A 14,854-nucleotide genomic window follows, 5' to 3' on the forward strand; every position below is an offset into this window, starting at 1 on the left:
CGATTTAGGGAAAATAGACCTACCAAGGACTATTCATGCAAAATTTCAGATCAAAATTCGAATTCTAAGTGCCATTTATATTTTGATTACGAGATGGTTGCATTAAAAAACCCCCCCTTTAGTGAACTGATCAAAAATAAAATAATAAAATCCATAAAAACTTCGTAACAAGTATATTAATGTATAGTGATTTTTTCGGACTACGATGCTTTAAATATACTGAACACATTAAAAAACGACAATTTGGTAATGTTAAACTCACAAAATAACAAAATCGGTTCCTAATAAAACAAATCAAATACCTTCAGTATTCCCAACGCTTTGTCCTTTCGTTCTGGCATTGGTGTGGATAGGCAGGTAAACACTTTGAATCTTACTTCCTTCTTCAACTTTTTTCTTACCTGGAAAAAAATTAGAAGAAAATTAACCCTTCTGTAGATTAAAATAATTGGTTTAAACGTTTGGATACTGAAAATTAATGCACCAACCCAAGTAAAAGTACCTAATAAAGAAAAGATAACATAATTCCAAACAATGGGTACCTACTAGTGTAATAAACAGTCAAAAGTCCCCTTCCTCTCTGAGGATCGGGCAGTCTAGTCTGGCTTAAAAATCTAACTTAACTTTCTATGAAATAACGTTTTTGAAACCTAAGCTGGATCTTTAAATCATTTTAGTGGTGAGCCAGATCGGGGTGAGCCGAATTTCAGCCAATCACAGCTCGGTATTTCATAAAATGCTGTGCTCTCATTGGTGGAAAGTTGGCTCACCCCGATCTGGCTCAACACAAAAATGATTTAAAGATTCAGCTCTAATCAAAGAGGATTTGATATAGGTATGAGAAGAGATTTAAACAAATTTTTTTACAATTTATATATAACTAATCGTATTATTAATATATTTCATCTGTCTATATGTAGGTAGAAATAAAAACAGTATAGACTGACCTGAAATCCTCTAACATGTCTTTGAATTTCAGTGGCTGCATCATTTTTGTTCATTACTGGTCCCTTTCCTCCTCTTAAAAATAAAACAATCAATTATTCATTACTTAGATGTTACACCAGATTATCATGAACGCTAATGAAACTTGTAGCTGGCTAAAATAACGATCCAACCCCCTATCCCCTCCCTTCTCACTAAATGAACGAACTGACTAATAAATAATGTTCATGTTAGCAGCCTAACTTGACGACAATTTTCCCCTATTATAATATCCACTTACATTCTATATCCAATATAAAAACACTAGGTAATAGTAATGTGTAGATAGAACGGTTTGTGTTTTGGGGAAGGAAATACGGGCAGCGACACTTGTATAGTAGTTTCGATGCTAATTATTTCAAAATTACTATTTCTCTTTTCCGCTTTTAATTTTATCCACTCTATGATAAACGAGTGAGTATGCAAGCGATAACACAATTCTTTTTGTGATTTAATACCTATATTCGTCACGAACACATGAAAAAAAACAAAAATGTATAAAAGTTTAAAATTAGTAATACCTTGCAGCACCAGATGCAATAGACTTGTGAATATTAGACTTGTATCTTGACCATAGTTTAAATATTCTTCTAACAGTCATCATTGTGTTGGCCAGCTTGGCTGTACGCTCCTTCTCTGTTCTTTTTGCCGCCAGATATCGACGTACAGTTGACTATAATTTAAATAACTTGATTAAACAACTAGGCTCAGCAGCCGAGCGTCAGCCGCCTGTAAGCTTAAATGAAATCAATCTTTTACCAATTTAAAAATCAGCTAGAAGTCTAAACTTAACCCAAATAAGTTCATTACTCTTTAAAAATTTTCAAAGTATTCAAAAATTTTAATTTGATGATTCGGCGTGTCTGCCGAGCCCTGTAAAACAGGTTTTAACAAAATTCTGAAATGTTCAATACACATAAAAATTATTGTTGATTTAAGCACTGCATTTCTTATGCATTGTATTAGTCTTGGCTTTAGTTGCTATGCTGGGCCTTGCTTCACTGAGTGTTTGACAGTGAGCAAGCTCTAGTCTTTTGAAAATTATGAAAATAGACTATGTAGGTAAAATCATTTGGTAAAATTGAGACATTTTTAAAGTTATAAACAGTGGCGTCCAGAAGGTGGGTATCAACACCCCTAAAATCCTAAATTTGAAAGGTTAACCTTCCTCTTTTTTATCCCCTTATTGCTTTACATCCCCCTGATGAATTGCTCTGCGCGATTCTGGTTTACAGTATTTAATACCTATATATATACAAATTTTGTTACGTAAAAATAATATTCAAGCCAGTTCCTACATTAAACAGTAAAAAAGAAAAAAAGAAACGCTTATTCAAAAATGAAGCTTTTATTTTTTAAGATAACAAAAAACGCTTTACTTTTGAAATCTACAAAAATTAGGATCAATTAGAATTTACCCAGGAATAAGGTATAGCCAACAAGCGAAATAAATCTTAAATAATGTTTGTGTGGGGCAGATAAAATGTCGTCAATTCTACTATGTGTCCCCTTCCCCCCCGCCCCAACTACAGCTGAGAATCAAGCATAGGTTTCTTCATTTCTTTTCGAATTAATTTGATTGTTGGTACTTCTGGAATTTACCTGAATGATAACAATCCTCTTCAGCTGCTTGATATACATCTCAGATAAATAGTTGATCTGGTAATACTAAATAATACAATTAACAGAATTAAATATAATAAAATAACAAGATCAATTATGCATTATAGGAAATTAAGCAAACCAAATAATCGAGTAATTTTTGGTATCGTCAAATGCTTTGTTATGGTCTAAAATACATTAAATTACAGCGATTATTTATAGACCACAATATAAACAATTTAAAGTAAAGTAGAACGATGTCCTTTATATCGTCCAATAAGATTTCGTAAACTGCTTTATTGATTAAAGTAGTGTGCAGGGGTGTATATTCTGTACAAGATTTATTTTTTTCCCCTGCTGGAATTTTTTATTTTTTCTCCCTCCTGGTTTTTTTTTCAAGCAAGGAAGGGAGAAAAATTGAAAACAAATTCAAAACTCTTTATTTTATTTGTATAATACCCCCTCCCACACATTGTTTTAGTTTTTCACTGAGGAGAGGAGAAAATGGTCAGGGTCAATTTTGCAGAATATACACCACTGACAGTGTGCTTTCTAAGGAAATTAACTAGTAGTAATGTAATGCTTTTTTGCTATTCTACTGTGGAGTGGGAAACACACCCCACACCCCTTAATTTTTATGAGGAAGTTGGTGTTAAGTATGTTTCAATTTAAATTGTATGGACCTCCATCCCCTTCCCACGTAATATATTGGTAATAGGCAAAGTACCTGAAATAACCTACCTTAAGAAAAATCTTTCGTTTGCCACACTCGAATCCATCCATAGCCAACCTGAGCATCAACAGCTGTGCATTCTCTCGAGTTGCCACCACTCTCTCATCAAAATTGAATGCCAGGAAGCAGTAATTTCGCAAGAAATCTGCGAATGTCAGCCGGAATGGAAAACCCTTTTTACGCACAAATGCAACTTCCTAAAAAAAGAATGAGAACGTTACTCAAGGCTAAAATCATAAAAAGCTTACTGGATAAATAAATTGTTGTTAAGTAATGTTTTGGGTATACATAAAAAAAAATGTGCAAAAATTGATAAAATATGATAAAACAACATAAATTGCATAATGATAAAATAGTTAACAGAAAATGCATGGAGAACCAAAAACTATTTAAGTTAGTTGAATTTTTCTATCATTCTCTTCGATATTTAAACTTTTATATTTGTTACCTAGAATTTATATTAGTATTTAGTCAGCTTATACCAATAACAAAATTAATTCGGGAAAAAAAATCACGAAACTTATACGTCTTTTTCAGCTGTCGTTGGGGGGCAACACATCGTAAAATTGACGACCTCTCCATTTGCCCCCCAAATATTATTTTATATTTATTTCGCTTGTTGGTTATACCTTATTCCTGGTATTTAGTAATGCTAAGCTACCAAAGATTAAATCGGTGTTATTCAAACAAGTATATTTACCCAGGGGCTGCTATTCAGCCAATTAATTCCATTGAAGAAAATTAAATATTTTGTTGGAGTAAAACATGTTTTTTGGTATAATTGAAAGGGAAGTGGGTAAGAGGGTAAATTTTCACTTTGAATTGTTTGTCAGAATCACATTCCCTTTTTCCTGCATTTACCTTGATGTTAAAAGCTTCCAGTTGTTCAGCTAGATGACCTGACTGACCAAAACAGAATACAACAGCATTGCTTGTCTAAATAATCATATTTTTTATTTATTTCAAAATCATTTACTATTTCTTTTGCTGTGCGTTTTTCTCGTTTTTCTCATTTTTTCTTTTTAACTTTTAAAGCAGCTTAAAAAAGCCATTATTTATCAGGCGATGACTGTTTTAAATAAGCATTGCGACAAAATCTCTGTATTTTTAACAAGTGTATAGTCAGATATTGACCCTTACTGCGCATTTATAGCGGCTGGATCGAATATTACTAAAAACAATTGAATTTTGTCTATTCTAGATTATCTTTGCGCCTTTGTATTTTGGTTACAAGGGTTTGGAAGCAACGTAACAATCTTGACTTATAGAACTTTGTCAAAAGCTAGTGACAGGGGCGTCCAAACTTTTTATTTTGGGGGGGGGTAAAAATTTTTGAAGGGGGGGGGCGTAATTCGTTTTTGGGGGGGGTAAAATAGCGCGCGAAGCGCGCCGCAAATTTTTTTTACCCCCCCCAAAATTTTTACCCCGGGGGTAAAATTTGCTTGGGGGAGGGGGAATTACCCCCCCTGAAATCTGTTGGCAGGGGTAAATTAAGTTTACCCCCCCAAAAATTTACCCCCGGGGTAAAATTTTTGGGGGGGGGAATTTATATTTTATTAAATATATAGTATTAAAAATGCGGTAAATACCCCCTCCTAAATGGTTGGGGGTGCCTTCGGCACCCCCAGGGTAGGGGTAAATTTTAAATGGGGGGGGGGGGTAATCGCCCCATATACCCCCCCATGAACGTCTATGGCTAGTGACCAAACATCTGTTTACACAGCAGCGGGCAGCATTTAAAAATCTAATTACATCCTATGTGGCACCACGAATATGTAAATTTTATCTATATTACAAAGTAGAACGATGTCTGTCTGCCTGTCTGTCCGTCCGTCTGTCCCTTAAGATCTCGGTAACCACTGAACCGATCGGATTCTACTCTTCAGGAAATATACCTACTGGTCCTGTGGTGGTTTTAGGCTTTTTTTTTCTTGGGGGGTGGGACACCCCCAACAAACAATAAAGTCTCCCTCATTTTTTCCGAAAAATTAGTAACGGCACCTCCATTTTTTAAAAATTACCTCTTGGGGCAAAGCCCTTAGAAGCTAGGGGCGAAGCCGCTAGTTATAATAAATTTCAATAAGATACAATAATGTTTAAATTAAATAGATATGTAAATCCGGAAGCAATATAAGTATTTCAATTCTAAGAAAAAATAAAAATATCAAATAAATATCTTATCAACTAATCAAATCAATATGTTAATCCAGAGGTGGACTCATAAAAAAATTAGGGTCGCTTGTTTTTGTAAAAAAAACAACCAAAATCACATAAAAATTCTACAAAAATTAAACAAAATCTTATGTTAATGACTCTTTTAAGAGTAAGCTAAAAAAATGCCTTCTAGCAAAAATAGACATAACATGTTATAGACTTCTTTGCCGTTCTTGCCACCTTAGAATGTAAAACACTTTTTCTGTCTGTTCTACAAGTCTTCACTGATTTACCATTCTTTATTAATTAAAAATGTATATAGTCAATATTACAAACGCACATCATGTTATTTTCCCCTCCAATTCCTTTCCTTTCAATTCCATATTATAATCCCCATCATATATGATTGCGTAAGTTCTTGTTTTAAATAATTATGTTTCATGTTATCTATTATTTTTTTTATCATTTTTTCTTAACTGCAAAGGCTACTTAATATTACCTCGAGAGAGATTATTTAGTCCTTTGACACGAATTTTGAATGTGAATAATATTATCTTTATTAATAAACTGTAAGTAATCATGATCAATTTTCTTGTTTGTTTGTGATTATACCATGTTATGTATATATATTTTTTTTGTATGTGTCATAAAATAAATATTTCATTTCATTTCATTTATGATAATTCTTTTTAAGAATCCATCTCAGGAATAAAGCGAAACTGATCTAAAATAATAATTAGGGGCAGATAAAAAGATAGCCATTACCACTAAGCGTTGCCCCCCAAGTTTGCTAATGTGGTGAAGTCGACCCCTCCCCCAAAATGGTTATAAAGCTTGCCAGGACCTATGAGAGGCTACATTAAAAAGGAAAACCATATCTGTTCAGCGGTTAATAAGATCCTTCGATACAAATAGACAGATAGACACAAACATCCTTTTACTTTAGTACATTTAGGGGCTGCTATTCAGCCAATCAATTCCATTTGAAATTGCCAAAAACTAAATATTTTGTTGGAGTAAAATTTGTTTTTTTTGGTGTAACTGAAAGGGAAGTAGGTAAGAAGGGGGAGAAAAAAGGGAACGGGGTTGAGTGGAAATTTTCACTTAGAATTGTTTGTCAGAATCACATTCCCTTTTCCTTGAGTACATTGATGATTGAAAGGTCTCTTCATGCCATTTTCTTCTATTAAGTGACTTCCCCGCTAGCCTATAGAGGCTCTGATATTTTTGAATATATCGATATCAGAATATTGTTGTAAGAAAAAAGTGCTTCAATTCTTACAAAAATACTTACATCCACGATAAGACGGATGATCAGGTTGATAAAATGTCTAAATCTTGAGACGATGGTCTGTTGGGCCAAAGTTTGACTGAAAGCCTCAGAGTCAACTCCATCACCAATATCAATGTCAAATTCAAAGTTGAGCTTGCCCAGACTGTCCAGAGGAAACTATACATGGGGAAACTTATTATTGCATTAAATGACAACTTTCCTGAAACTGGAAGGACCACAAATCATAAAAAAATGACGTGTTTTAGTTTTGATTATCTATTTCTTTTAGATCAAACTATCCTAACCAGGGAGTAAGGGAGGGGACAATAGATCGAATATTCAATTTTTAGGAGTCTTAGACTTTGGGTACTGGCTTAAAGGTAATTTTTTTCTCCAGAAAATATCATTTCATAGAAAAAACTTTATTGTAATTTATGTAATAAACAATCTAAGAACACTTAAATTTAGGGTTATGGGGCTATGGGGTGAACGGGTTCCAGGGACGATTTCTCTAGTAATTAATTACAGAATGGTTACGTCAGTCTGATGTTCTGGTAATCTAATTTTCAAATGAATTTTTTTATAGAACTTTTTTCTTATTTTATAGTTTTCAAAATTTTATTAACACGCTCTTTACCATTTCCTTTAAATTTTCTGGATAAATCTGGATTTCATGGCCTTTCAGCGAAAACTCTTAAATTGAATTAATTGCCCATTGTCCCCTTCCTTACTCCCTGATCCTAACACAGTGTTTGTGAGTTGAACTCTTAGAAGCTAATCTATATAATTGTAAAGTAAGTCCGTATGTCCACCTTTTACCGCAGAAACTCAACGGCCATGAAAGTATCACATTCAAATCAGTAGAACCGCAAATTATTACAAAAACAAAAAATTATTACTTAGATACTTTCTTTATTGAGTAAAACTCACTTACCCAGTCAGAACTTATTTTTCAAGGCATAATTTGCTAAAAACCATGAAATATTTTTTTTCTGATATAAAACTTCCAACGTCAATAAAGAAAATAAGTTTAATTAGCCAATAGCGGCCTCTACGGGCGTAGCCGCTAGTGATTCATAATGCAATATAAATTTCCTGGAAAATGTTTCTCAAGCATTCATCAGATGATCCAGCCATAGTCTTAAAAACCAGTATTTACACAATAATGCCAGCAATATCAATATTAAAATACTTTTGAATAAACGGTAAATAATACAATCATTTTGGCTGCTTATTATACTAGTCTCCAAAGTTTTATAATTACGATTTGTATTTATTGGCTTCACATCCTTGGGAACTTTCATCAAATTTTGATTTGTTGGTTTATTAAGTTGGACGTCCGAACGTTTCAACCACTAATTATAATCTAAAGAACGGATAATTTTGATGATAATCATTGGGAATGTACATCAATTTATCGACCATTGCCTAATCCCTTTTTAATTCCTGAAAGCATACAAAAATAAATTAAACAAAAAAATCTAATGTTAAAACATATTTTTAATATTTTCCTGCGTATCAACCTTTTCCTACAAGTTAAACAATGCAATGTCTGAATGAGTAGATAATATTTGAATATTTTTTTACGAAATTTTGACAAACTTATATTCCGTAAAAATTATTAAAGATTGAGTATAATATTAATGATGAATTGATATTGTGTAAGATCAAGGTTGACAACTTAATACACAGTGGGATCTTTAGCCAAAAAACGGGACATTAAGGGTAGACAAAAGTAAACATCAATAAAAAAGCTTGTATTTGACGAAATGATGTAATTTCTTTTGCTTTAACTCAAAAATAACATAAATTTTGCTCCTGTTAACTTCTAATGTGCATTTGGTAAGTACGTCTGGCGGTTTTGGAGGAGCGAAGCTACCCTATTTTTAAAAAATCTATAAACCTTCATAACTTTAGTTAGGATAGGAATATTTTAACAAAATAAACGTCTATGCAAATATTTCTTCAATGCAAACAATGTTTGTGAACATGAATATAGCGTCAGGTGCACCCAGTTCGAGTCCCGGCATTTTTAGGTAGGTCCAGTATAAGTAAAATAGGACACTAATAAGGCATGTCTTCTAATGTTTTTTTTTACAGATATAAACAACAATAACATAATTTTCATAACACTTTTGATTTTGTGTTAATACCTTTATTCTAAGTCTAGCAATCTTCATTTAAAGTTTGTATAAGAATATAAACATAATTACTTAAATTATATTCTCTCTCAAACCTATATTTCTCTCTCTCTCAGACGCATATATAATGTTTTTGCAATATTATAATTAATCCCTGAATTTGAATTTCTGCTGAACCAAAACCAGTTAGAAATACAATTTTTTTCAGAACACATGAAATTTAGCAAATTTAATTGCTAAAATAAAAGTATTTATATGTCATCTTTTTTTAAGGACTCCTTGTTCCCTTAAATGTCCATTAAAACCGCGAGAACGGCAAAAACCGTTAAAAATCACACCTACGGCGGCAAATAACGGCGAAACGGTTGGCCGGAGGCAAATAATGCATAAGTAAAGAAAGTTCCGCCTCAAAAAGTTAGAAAACATTGCAGAGATGACTTTGGGCTCTAAAATGACTCCTTCCCCCTCTAACGAGGGAAAATTTCAAATTAACAAGAACGAAATTGTTCAAACCATGCAATGTAAAATGCTCAATTACTCAAAAACGGCCGGAAGGCCCCAGGTTATGAAAACTGTTTTAAACTCAATACATGTTGCATATTAATATTATTATTGCAAAACCCGGGGCATCCTGGCCGTTTTTGGGTAAAATGGAGAAAACTGATTTTTTTGGGTTAAAAATCTTAATATTTTTGGTGAAATTTTCTCACAAAATGTCATTTTACACCACCAAAAAAATATTTTTTTAAAATTTTTCTTTAATTAGACATTGGTACAGGTATCTGAAAAGTACCTCAATCACAAATTATTTTCATAAGATGAACATAAATGTATTTTTTGTTGCTTTGAAAAAATTGTGTAAAAAAATCTGGAAAATCATCAAAACTGAAAAGAAATTTTTCACTACCTTTTTTAAAAATGGCATAAATCCGCCAAAAATGAATATTTTTAAAAAATTTCTTTTCTAGCTGTCTACTTACAGACATTATTAATTCCTAGGATAGATAAAAGTCAATTTTAAATTTTTTGGATGTCCCACTGGATCCCACTGTGTAATATTTCATTTTTTCGCAAGTTACACAAGAACAGGCTTGACAAGATTCACTTGCGTTACTAAATGAAACCAGCATTCCTAAATAATTTTACTAAATGAAAATTTGCAATATTGCTAGTAAACATATATTGTGTTAGGTTGGACGAAATCAATATATTGTTTGTTTACACTATTTGTGTCAGAGATGCATTATTTGCTATATTGTGTGTAAACCTGTATAAGATCAGGGTTGACAAAATTAATAGATTATTTGCAATATTGCATGTAAACCTGTATAAGATCAGGGTTGACAAAATTAAAGATTATTTGCTATATTGTGTGTAAACCTGTATAAGATCAGGGTTGACAAAATTAAACATTATTTGCAATATTGTGTGAAAACCTGTATAAGATCAGGGTTCACAAAATTAATACATTATTTGCAATATTGTGTGTAAACCTGTATAAGATCAGGGTTCAAAAAATGAAACATTATTTGCAATATTGTGTGTAAACCTGTATAAGATCGGGGTTGACAAATTAATACATTATTTGCAATATTGTGTGTAAACCTGTATAAGATCGGGGTTGACAAAATCAATACATTATTTGCAATATTGTGTGTAAACCTGTATAAGATCAGGGTTGACAAAATTAATAGATTATTTGCAATATTGTGTGTAAACCTGTATAAGATCAGGGTTCACAAAATTAAACATTATTTGCTATATTGTGTGTAAACCTGTATAAGATCAGGGTTGACAAAATTAATACATTATTTGCAATATTGTGTGTGAACCTGTATAAGATCAGGGTTGACAAAATTAATAGATTATTTGCAATATTGCATGTAAACCTGTATAAGATCAGGGTTGACAAAATTAAAGATTATTTGCTATATTGTGTGTAAACCTGTATAAGATCAGGGTTGACAAAATTAAACATTATTTGCAATATTGTGTGAAAACCAGTATAAGATCAGGGTTCACAAAATTAATACATTATTTGCAATATTGTGTGTAAACCTGTATAAGATCAGGGTTCAAAAAATGAAACATTATTTGCAATATTGTGTGTAAACCTGTATAAGATCGGGGTTGACAAAATTAATACATTATTTGCAATATTGTGTGTAAACCTGTATAAGATCAGGGTTGACAAAATTAATAGATTATTTGCAATATTGTGTGTAAACCTGTATAAGATCAGGGTTGACAAAATTAATAGATTATTCGCAATATTGTGTGTAAACCTGTATAAGATCAGAGTTGACAAAATTAAACATTATTTGCTATATAATGTGTAAACCTGTATAAGATCAAGGTTGACAAAATAAATACATTATTTGCAATATTGTATGTAAACCTGTATAAGATCAGGGTTGACAAAATTAATAGATTATTTGCAATATTGTGTGTAAACCTGTATAAGATCAGGGTTGACAAAATTAATAGATTATTTGCAATATTTTGTGTAAACCTGTATAAGATCAGGGTTCACAAAATTAAACATTATTTGCTATATTGTGTGTAAACCTGTATAAGATCAGGGTTGACAAAATTAATACATTATTTGCAATATTGTGTGTAAACCTGTATAAGATCAGGGTTGACAAAATTAATACATTATTTGCAATATTGTGTGTAAACCTGTATAAGATCGGGGTTGACAAATTAATACATTATTTGCAATATTGTGTGTAAACCTGTATAAGATCAGGGTTGACAAAATTAATACATTATTTGCAATATTGCATGTAAACCTGTATAAGATCAGGGTTGACAAAATTAAAGATTATTTGCTATATTGTGTGTAAACCTGTATAAGATCAGGGTTGACAAAATTAAACATTATTTGCAATATTGTGTGAAAACCTGTATAAGATCAGGGTTCACAAAATTAATACATTATTTGCAATATTGTGTGTAAACCTGTATAAGATCAGGGTTCAAAAAATGAAACATTATTTGCAATATTGTGTGTAAACCTGTATAAGATCGGGGTTGACAAATTAATACATTATTTGCAATATTGTGTGTAAACCTGTATAAGATCGGGGTTGACAAAATCAATACATTATTTGCAATATTGTGTGTAAACCTGTATAAGATCAGGGTTGACAAAATTAATAGATTATTTGCAATATTGTGTGTAAACCTGTATAAGATCAGGGTTCACAAAATTAAACATTATTTGCTATATTGTGTGTAAACCTGTATAAGATCAGGGTTGACAAAATTAATACATTATTTGCAATATTGTGTGTGAACCTGTATAAGATCAGGGTTGACAAAATTAATAGATTATTTGCAATATTGCATGTAAACCTGTATAAGATCAGGGTTGACAAAATTAAAGATTATTTGCTATATTGTGTGTAAACCTGTATAAGATCAGGGTTGACAAAATTAAACATTATTTGCAATATTGTGTGAAAACCAGTATAAGATCAGGGTTCACAAAATTAATACATTATTTGCAATATTGTGTGTAAACCTGTATAAGATCAGGGTTCAAAAAATGAAACATTATTTGCAATATTGTGTGTAAACCTGTATAAGATCGGGGTTGACAAAATTAATACATTATTTGCAATATTGTGTGTAAACCTGTATAAGATCAGGGTTGACAAAATTAATAGATTATTTGCAATATTGTGTGTAAACCTGTATAAGATCAGGGTTGACAAAATTAATAGATTATTCGCAATATTGTGTGTAAACCTGTATAAGATCAGAGTTGACAAAATTAAACATTATTTGCTATATAATGTGTAAACCTGTATAAGATCAAGGTTGACAAAATAAATACATTATTTGCAATATTGTATGTAAACCTGTATAAGATCAGGGTTGACAAAATTAATAGATTATTTGCAATATTGTGTGTAAACCTGTATAAGATCAGGGTTGACAAAATTAATAGATTATTTGCAATATTTTGTGTAAACCTGTATAAGATCAGGGTTCACAAAATTAAACATTATTTGCTATATTGTGTGTAAACCTGTATAAGATCAGGGTTGACAAAATTAATACATTATTTGCAATATTGTGTGTAAACCTGTATAAGATCGGGGTTGACAAAATTAATACATTATTTGCAATATTGTGTGTAAACCTGTATAAGATCGGGGTTGACAAATTAATACATTATTTGCAATATTGTGTGTAAACCTGTATAAGATCAGGGTTGACAAAATTAATACATTATTTGCAATATTGTGTGTAAACCTGTAAAAGATCAGGGTTGACAAATTATTACATTATTTGCAATATTGTATGTAAACCTGTATAAGATCAGAGTTGACAAAATAAATACATTATTTGCTATATTGTGTGTAAACCTGTATAAGATCAGGGTTGACAAAATTAATACATTATTTGCAATATTGTGTGTAAACCTGTATAAGATCAGAGTTGACAAAATTAAACATTATTTGCTATATAATGTGTAAACCTGTATAAGATCAAGGTTGACAAAATAAATACATTATTTGCAATATTGTATGTAAACCTGTATAAGATCAGGGTTGACAAAATTAATAGATTATTCGCAATATTGTGTGTAAACCTGTATAAGATCAGGGTTAACAAAATTCAAGTTTCTCTCTGACATGTCCCTGACACTATAGGTCACTTGACCCCAGAAATGATTCACATGCAGCTCCTCGTCCTACAACAAATTACTTTTTAAAGCAGCTACTCTTTGATCAGTATCCAATTAATCAGAAACTATTATGTTTATAAATATTCATAAAAATGTTGAACCAAATCACTAAATCAGAATATAAATGGTACCTACATAGACAAATGTTTAGGATGTTTCTTAAGTAAAACATTATTATATCAAGGGAGAGAGGCGATGATGGATTGTAAATTACCCAAAGTTTGACAAAGACGACGTTATCTTATTCGTTACCACAAAAACTTTGGTTGGTTCCAAACTAGTAGTAGATGACAGGCTTTACAACAAATAATTTAATAGAAGGGGTAATAGTGTTTATTATCGTGTGGGATGTATATCAATTTATCGCCCAGTGTGTTGTCCCTTACAATTCCTAATTCATACCAAACAAACTTGTATTTCAAATTAGAATATGATGTACACTGTACAGTACATGTTATATTGGAGCAAAATTATTTTTCACCTCAATTCTGCAGTCAGTTGTATTCTTGAACTGATCCTGTAAAAACTGAAATCCAAGTTCTGGATCGAATGCCTCCTTGCGCATGGCGGCTTGCTGGAGAGTGGCCAGGAAGCCACCGTCACTCAACATGGTATCTAAAACTGCCTTGTTTTCCTACAAAAAATTTCAAAATAAAATAATTTAGGCAAATTTTTTTAATAGCATCTAAAATTGCCATCTTAAGGAAGACTCCTAGTCTTTTAAATGAGTTTTCTTTAAAGGAGGGGGGTGGGCTAGGTAAATTGAAGCTTGCCGATATTTTTAGACCTCCTCAAAAAAATATTTTTAACCCATGTATATATTAGGGTTGGGCCGGATATCCGGCCATTTTCAATATCTGGCCGGATACCGGATATTGAAAATATCCGGCCGGATATCCGGCTCTATAATTTTTTATACTTTACACCAAAAATCTCTGCTTTTTTAAATCTTAAATGGCTATAATTTTCTTATTATTGAAGCTAGAAGAACATTTTTTCTGAATAAGTTTAACTTTATGTAAATTTATATAAGATTTTTGAAGAAATTTTTTTTTACTACTTTAATATCTGGTAATTTGGCCGGATATCCGGTAATTTGGCCGGATAACCGGATATTTGCCGGATATCCGGCGTTGGCCGGATATCCGGCATTTGAAATCAGCCGGATATCCGGTATCCGGCCAAAAAAGTATCCGGCCCAACCCTAGTATATATATCACAACTTAGGATTGTGCCCAAGGGTGGGACATAATACATATCCAAGC

General features: G+C 31.9%; 2 protein-coding genes across 9 annotated transcripts in view; one reads left to right on the plus strand and one right to left on the minus strand.

Annotated features, from left to right (window-relative positions):
• The window catches only part of SsRbeta (signal sequence receptor beta), a 417,378-nt gene that overhangs the window by 215,624 nt on the left and 186,900 nt on the right, over positions 1 to 14,854 (plus strand). The gene's annotated exons all lie outside the window — the stretch shown is intronic.
• ninaC (STKc_myosinIII_N_like and MYSc_Myo21 domain-containing protein ninaC) overlaps positions 1 to 14,854 on the minus strand; it is a 72,829-nt gene that overhangs the window by 18,520 nt on the left and 39,455 nt on the right. For all 6 annotated transcript variants that reach the window (XM_080179933.1, XM_080179905.1, XM_080179919.1 and 3 more), the window contains 10 exons: positions 14,071 to 14,223; positions 13,494 to 13,595; positions 7,842 to 7,886; positions 6,768 to 6,923; positions 4,181 to 4,255; positions 3,328 to 3,516; positions 2,587 to 2,652; positions 1,506 to 1,657; positions 948 to 1,020; positions 303 to 401 (listed from right to left, as the gene is read on the minus strand). In XM_080179933.1, the coding sequence (XP_080036059.1) occupies positions 303 to 401; positions 948 to 1,020; positions 1,506 to 1,657; positions 2,587 to 2,652; positions 3,328 to 3,516; positions 4,181 to 4,255; positions 6,768 to 6,923; positions 7,842 to 7,886; positions 13,494 to 13,595; positions 14,071 to 14,223 (1,110 nt within the window). The remainder of the gene's footprint in view (positions 1 to 302; positions 402 to 947; positions 1,021 to 1,505; positions 1,658 to 2,586; positions 2,653 to 3,327; positions 3,517 to 4,180; positions 4,256 to 6,767; positions 6,924 to 7,841; positions 7,887 to 13,493; positions 13,596 to 14,070; positions 14,224 to 14,854) is intronic.

This window comes from Acartia tonsa, chromosome 2 (assembly GCF_053477335.1).
Source record: "Acartia tonsa isolate MP-2025a chromosome 2, ASM5347733v1, whole genome shotgun sequence".
Classification (NCBI taxonomy): domain Eukaryota; kingdom Metazoa; phylum Arthropoda; class Copepoda; order Calanoida; family Acartiidae; genus Acartia; species Acartia tonsa.